This window comes from Olea europaea, unplaced genomic scaffold (assembly GCF_002742605.1).
Source record: "Olea europaea var. sylvestris unplaced genomic scaffold, O_europaea_v1 scaffold2076, whole genome shotgun sequence".
In the NCBI taxonomy this organism is placed as follows: domain Eukaryota; kingdom Viridiplantae; phylum Streptophyta; class Magnoliopsida; order Lamiales; family Oleaceae; genus Olea; species Olea europaea.
In genome coordinates, this window is record NW_019238681.1 from 1795 (window position 1) to 7551 (window position 5757).

The 5757-nt window shown below is 37.8% G+C and overlaps 1 protein-coding gene across 2 annotated transcripts; it reads right to left on the reverse strand.

The window, feature by feature from the left end:
- Nucleotides 1–6: 6 nt before the first annotated feature.
- Nucleotides 7–5466, reverse strand: LOC111379975 (protein NETWORKED 1D-like). Of its 2 annotated transcripts, XM_023003414.1 has the most exons (3): nucleotides 5148–5466; nucleotides 2319–5075; nucleotides 7–1196 (listed from the first exon to the last, which is right to left on the reverse strand). In XM_023003414.1, the coding sequence occupies exons 1-3, from the start codon at nucleotides 5442–5444 to the stop codon at nucleotides 63–65; spliced, it is 4188 nt and encodes a 1395-aa protein (XP_022859182.1). In that variant the 5' UTR covers nucleotides 5445–5466; the 3' UTR covers nucleotides 7–62. The 2 variants fall into 2 exon arrangements, with proteins under 2 accessions (XP_022859182.1, XP_022859181.1); XM_023003413.1 differs by having other exon boundaries at nucleotides 2319–5466.
- Nucleotides 5467–5757: the final 291 nt, after the last annotated feature.

Consider the following 5757-nt stretch of genomic DNA (forward strand, 5'->3'; position numbering starts at 1 on the left):
AAATCTACACTAATTAAAACTACTTTTAACATGCAGACAAACCTCATTTCGATGCTTGATCCTCAATCTTCTGTCGTTGAAGGCTGTGCACATGCACAAAATTGTGATTTCTTTCGCCTGTGAATCGTTCTTCTCCCATTATAAAGATAATCCCGCAGAAGAATTCTTCTTCTTGTTTCAGACATTGTGGATTTAACCCCCACTTCCTTTTCACCATCAAGTTTCAGCAAAACAAACTGGAACTTCTGTACAACCAATTGCAATCGCGCAATTTTTTCAGAAATTCTTCTAGTCTGGACTGAGATTCTCCGCCTGCTAGCACTTCCATCCTCGTCAGACTCAAATGAGGAGTTGGCATCGAAGAAGGAGCTGTTTCCAACACGTTTCATCAATTTCTTGCTGAGATCAAACAACTTCAGGATGGTCATGTCAGCTTCTTCAAGCTGTCCCTTCAGTTTCTCACATTCAATAACAGCTTTTCCCCTTTTGCTCTTCTCAGTAATTTCGAGATTCCTCTTTAAGTCTTGAACTGTAATTTCAAGATTCATCAGTTTCTGAGTATCCAAGTTAAGCCTGTCTAAGATATTCTTCTTATTCTCTTTCCGAAGGGCCTCAGTCGATCGTTTGGAGATCTCTAACTTGTCCACACTCAACTCATTTTCAATCGATGCATCTGAAATAAGAGATTTATCTTTCCTTTTGTTTATTGATTTAACCCGACAGAAATCAGTGATTTTATCAGCTGATGGTGAAATCATTTTCTTTGACTTGCAAACAGTGAGCCCGATGCTTCCATCTCTATCTGCAGCTTCCCATAATTCTAAGACTTGATTATCAGTTGCAACCTGTTCTTTCCATTTATTTCCAGGGGATGAACATTCAGATTTCTGATCAAGCATGATATCCTTTGTTAGAAGTGATTTCTCTGCCTCAGATATTTCGGATATTGGCTTCAGATTTCTACTAGACTGGCTGTTCTTTGATTTTAACTCTTCAATTTGGCCCATTGCGGATTCAAGACTGGAATGAAGATCAATGTTTTCCTGAAAAAGGAGGTGTGTCATCTCGACTGTTGCCTTTTCAATGGCTTGAATCCTAGCTTGCAAACTTTGCAAGTTTGATAATGTATCTGGTACTGTGGTCTTCTCAACTTCATTTAAATGGTTTCCACATGAATGATTCATCAATTGATTACCCTGGAAATGAACAACAATGAGATGAATTTAACAATTAATACAAGCAACACACGTCTATGATGTAGCTTGATTTACTAAAGAAAAATTCTTATTATGTACAAAAATATTGACATTAACCTGGCTGAAGATTTTCAATCACATTTAGTCACACAAGGAAAGTCGAAATTGAAAATTTCAAGAGCACATTATAATAAGTGATTTTTTAAGAAGATAAATAGTGCAGTTATATTATAATGGTGGACAACTGTCCATTTTTTCAGTGAAAGATCCTCATCTATCATTTCCATGAAAAACCATTTGATTCCTCATTTTATATGTTAAGGTAAGAGATTCTACCCAACAGCATATGACATATCTTCATATATTCACTATGCCAGCATAGATAAGAAGATGGCCTAGTAATTTCTGGTTTAGTCCAAGCTAAGTAACTTGTTTTTTGAAAAACCAAGGAAACTAGTAATTTCTGGTTCATAGGGATCTGGAGGGAAAATGGGATTGAGAAGACAAAACTATTTTCTTGACAAGCTACATTGAAGTGTTTGTATCGTGCCATATTGGAAACAAGAAAATTATCAGGCTTGAGACGACAACAAACACATTTCTGATGAGAAAAATAGGAAAAGTGTATAAAAAAATTCACGTAAAGATGGAAGGAATTTGGATATCCATATCTATATCAGACAGTAGGGGACATTGGACATGGAAGGAAATTGTTGCTGTATTTGATGTGTCGTTAATCTAAATTTCCACTCTTTCTTTCAGTTATATATAAAGCTGGTAATCTAATCATAAGTTTCAATTTACCAAAAGTTTCTTCGGGACAACTGCAACTCAAATTATATGTTGATACAGTTTATAATTTCCATATCTCAGCTGTATCTTCACATATTCTAGAAAAACTTAAATATCCCATGTCTGTCACGTTGTGAAGTGTCTGAATCAATGCAACATAGTAACATCTCAGCCAGCCGTGTCATTTTACATGATTAATTTCATGGGAACCAACTAAAAATTTCTAACACAGAATATTAGTTATCAAAGTGTCAAGATCAACTCAATATAGCAACAAACCCTTGACCTCAGATCAGCCTGGTACCGTAGATTTTGAATGATAAATCTTACCTCCATTTCCTCATGTTTAGGATTTCGAAGGTTGACGTATAAATTGGTGTGGTTCTCCAGGGATGAAATGCATTCCTTCAAAGAAATTATTGCAGCCCCATAAGCAGTCAGTTGACTTTCGAGACCTTCATTTTCATCTATATAGCCAACACAAGCTTTGTAGAGCTCATGAAACTTCTGCTCATAGAGATGCTGGCTGACTATAGAGGACTGTAATTGACCAAAAACCAATGTAGCATGAGCCTCCAATACGTCATTCTCCATACTTAGTTGGCCATTCTCCTCAGAGAGTTTGAAAATCTGATTTTCTTGGCAGTCTCTAATCTTATTGAGCTCATTATACTTCATCATCAAATCTTCCATATTATCTCTCAATTTGAACTTCTCAGTTTTGATCAGATTTATCTTCCATTGAGCATCCTGAAGTTCCAGTTTGTTTTGATGTAACACACTCTTTCCATTTTCAATCTCGTTATTCAGCTGATCTTTGGCAATGGAGACAATTTTCAATTCATCCTCTGTCATCAGCAATCTCTCATGGAGATGAAGATTTTCCATTTGTAAATCTTTCAACCTCCTCTCATTTGAGCTTAACATTCCTATAATAGCACCATTGTCACCATGAAGTTTATTTAGATCATCACCAAGTTCTCTTAATACCATGAATTTCTCACGAACACAGTCTTTGATAATCGAGGAGAAGTTATCTAGAGCTAACATTTTGCAACATAAAGCAGAATTTTCCTCTTCTATGATGAGATTCTTTTCCTTTAATTGTAAGAACTTGTCTGCCAAGGATCTTTTCTCCTCGCAAATTTCTAAATTCTGTTTCTGTAACTTCTGGCAAGCCACCTGCACATCCAATAACTTCCTGTGTAAATTGCCTATCTCAGTCATTAGTTCATCGACTTTGCACTCCCCAGCCCTCAATCTTATTTGAGTGCTTTCAAGCTGAGAAGTTAGAGCCTCCTTCTTTCTAACCAGATCAATCTTCTCTGTGACAAGTAACTGACATGAATCTTCTAAGCTTTTAGATTTATCCTTCAGAGCTTGAAGTTCATCATGAGCATGAGAAAGGGAATTCTCAAGAACAGTGTTCTTCTGTGAGAGTTGCTCTAGAGTCTCACGTGTTACCTGTAGCTGAGTCATGAGTGTAGTGTTCTCATCAAGAAGAATCAATTTCTCCTCTGAAAGAGATTCATGGGATTGCTCCATTGAAGTTTCTAAAATTGAATGTTTCTCCAGGAGGTGCTCCAAAATCTCTAGCTTCTCCAATAGAATTACTTTATCACTTCTTTCTCTGTTGCAAGTTTCCTTCAGATTAAAATTCTGATCCTGTAATTCCTTCACTGATAATTCTAAGGACTCTGGGTTCAGGCCTATGGCATCCACCTTCTCCAAAAATGAAAGGTGTCTCTTGTTCAAATCATTTAATTCTTCTTTAAGGCAGTGAACTTCGTTTTGAAGTGCATTACTTTGACTGAGTTGAAGTTCAAGTTCCCCCTCAATGTTCCTTTTCGTTTCTTTTAAGCTACAGATCTCATTTTGCATATACTTCATCGACAAGGCTGAAGATGCATTGAGCTCATCCAAGTTCTTGTTCTCCTTCTTAAACTTGAAGACATCATCTTTTAAACTCCGGTTTCGGGTCTTTACAACTTTCAAAATTCGAGCCCTCTTCTGCAATTCTGAAGCCATAGATCGCAGTTCTTCCTGAGTTTGAGAGTGTAAATGCTGCAAAGCTTGGAAAGCTTTTTCAGTGTCCACAAAATGCAAGCGCTCTTCCTGTATACAAATCCAAAGTCTTCCCAATTCCTTTTGCTTCTCCGTAAGTTCTTGAGTTTGAGTTTCCATCTTCAACATCAAGGATTCCACCTCGGAGCGAAGAGATTGATTTGATCTTTCTAACAGAAGACATTGCTCTTCAGCATCTTTAAATTTGGAAGCTCCAATATCTACCTCGACAGTTAACCGCTGTTCCTCCTCCTTGGCACATATGACTTTGTGCTCTAGACTGGAAATCATCTCCAAGCATTTCTGGTGTTGGAGAGTCGCAGCTTCCTTCTCTTTAGTAAATTTGGAAACGGTCAGCTTCAGAATCTCAACCTCACTTTCTGCCTTTTCTGCTCGATCTTTCATCATTATTGATTCTTTGTCAGTAATTTGTAGTTTGTTCTCCAGGTTCCCTATTTTCTCCAAAGATTGCATGTACTGATTGTGAGATGCATCTTTCAAAGATTGAGCTTCAGCTTCTGCTCTGCTGGCTTTTTCATTAAGTTCCTTTGCACGATCTCGGGCACTAGAAATAATATTGTCAAGATCAGCTATCATGTTCAAGCATAGATGGTACCTTTTAAGGGTAGCCTCCTTTTCAGCTTCCAAGTAGGACAGTGATTCCTTCAAGATAACAACTTCATTTTCTGCATTACTTGCACGATAACTAAGAACTTTTGAGTCCTCTCGGGTAAGAGAAATATCAGTTTCAAGCTTGGATACTTTATCCAGACTCTGTTGATACTGAACAAGGACAGCTTCCTTCTCGGCCTCCATCCGAGCAATGGTTTCCTTCAAGATCAGAATCTCCTCCGACTGAACACTTTGTTGTTTCTCCTCTGTTTCATCAAAATTAAGGCCCTTTCTCACCGTCCCTTCCATCAATCTAGCATGATCACCAGGCCAAAAGAGATCATTGAACTGTTCTGAACCAATTGTTCCCTTTACAGAGTCAGGGATGGACTCAGTTGTGAATTCTTCAATCTGTGCGGCAGAATGAAAATAAGATGAAGAGAGTTCCACAGCATTCTTATTCATTTCACGTAATGCACTTACAGGGGTTGAAATCTCAGGAGTTCTAGGGTCACTCCCAGAGACCGAATTTGCAGACAAATCATCAGCAAATGTCAAGGGAACTTGATTTGGAAAAGCTTCTGCCATAGTCTGGTGAGCCTGGAGAATCACACCAGTAGCATGACCATATCTTTCTGCAAGTGCACGATATGCCCGGTAGAACTCCTCAACTAGTTTCATAAGCTCCGGACGTTTCTTGTAATACATCTCCGCCCTCCTTGCAAATGAATCTGCATCTTCTTCTATAAGCTTGATCATTGCTTTGACTTTGGTATCCATATCTGTTACAGAATGACAGAATTAGCAGCAAATAGCAGGAACCTATACAAAGTACACAAAATTGATATAATACGACCATAATTGATGAATTCGGTTCTGCACCTTAGCATGACTTGTACAGAAAAACATGTACAGCATTGCTAAAGTACATTAGTATCACTCTGAACTACAAGAGCGAGTACAAGATTCCTTTTTAGATCCAATCAAGAGCACGTAAGTGTAGAGAATTAGAAAGTCTAATTCTATTCCACGAAGAGCAATCAATTTGCAAAAAGAAATAAAGACACACAAGATTTATACATGTACGCAAGTT

Excerpts from the sequence above, each read along its gene's own strand:
- LOC111379975 (XM_023003413.1), bottom strand. The coding sequence starts at position 5,444 with ATGGATACCAAAGTCAAAGCAATGATCAAGCTTATAGAAGAAGATGCA. Across the intron at positions 1,197-2,318 it reads CTAAACATGAGGAAATGGAG|GGTAATCAATTGATGAATCA; the intron begins GTAAGATTTATC and ends GTTCATTTCCAG.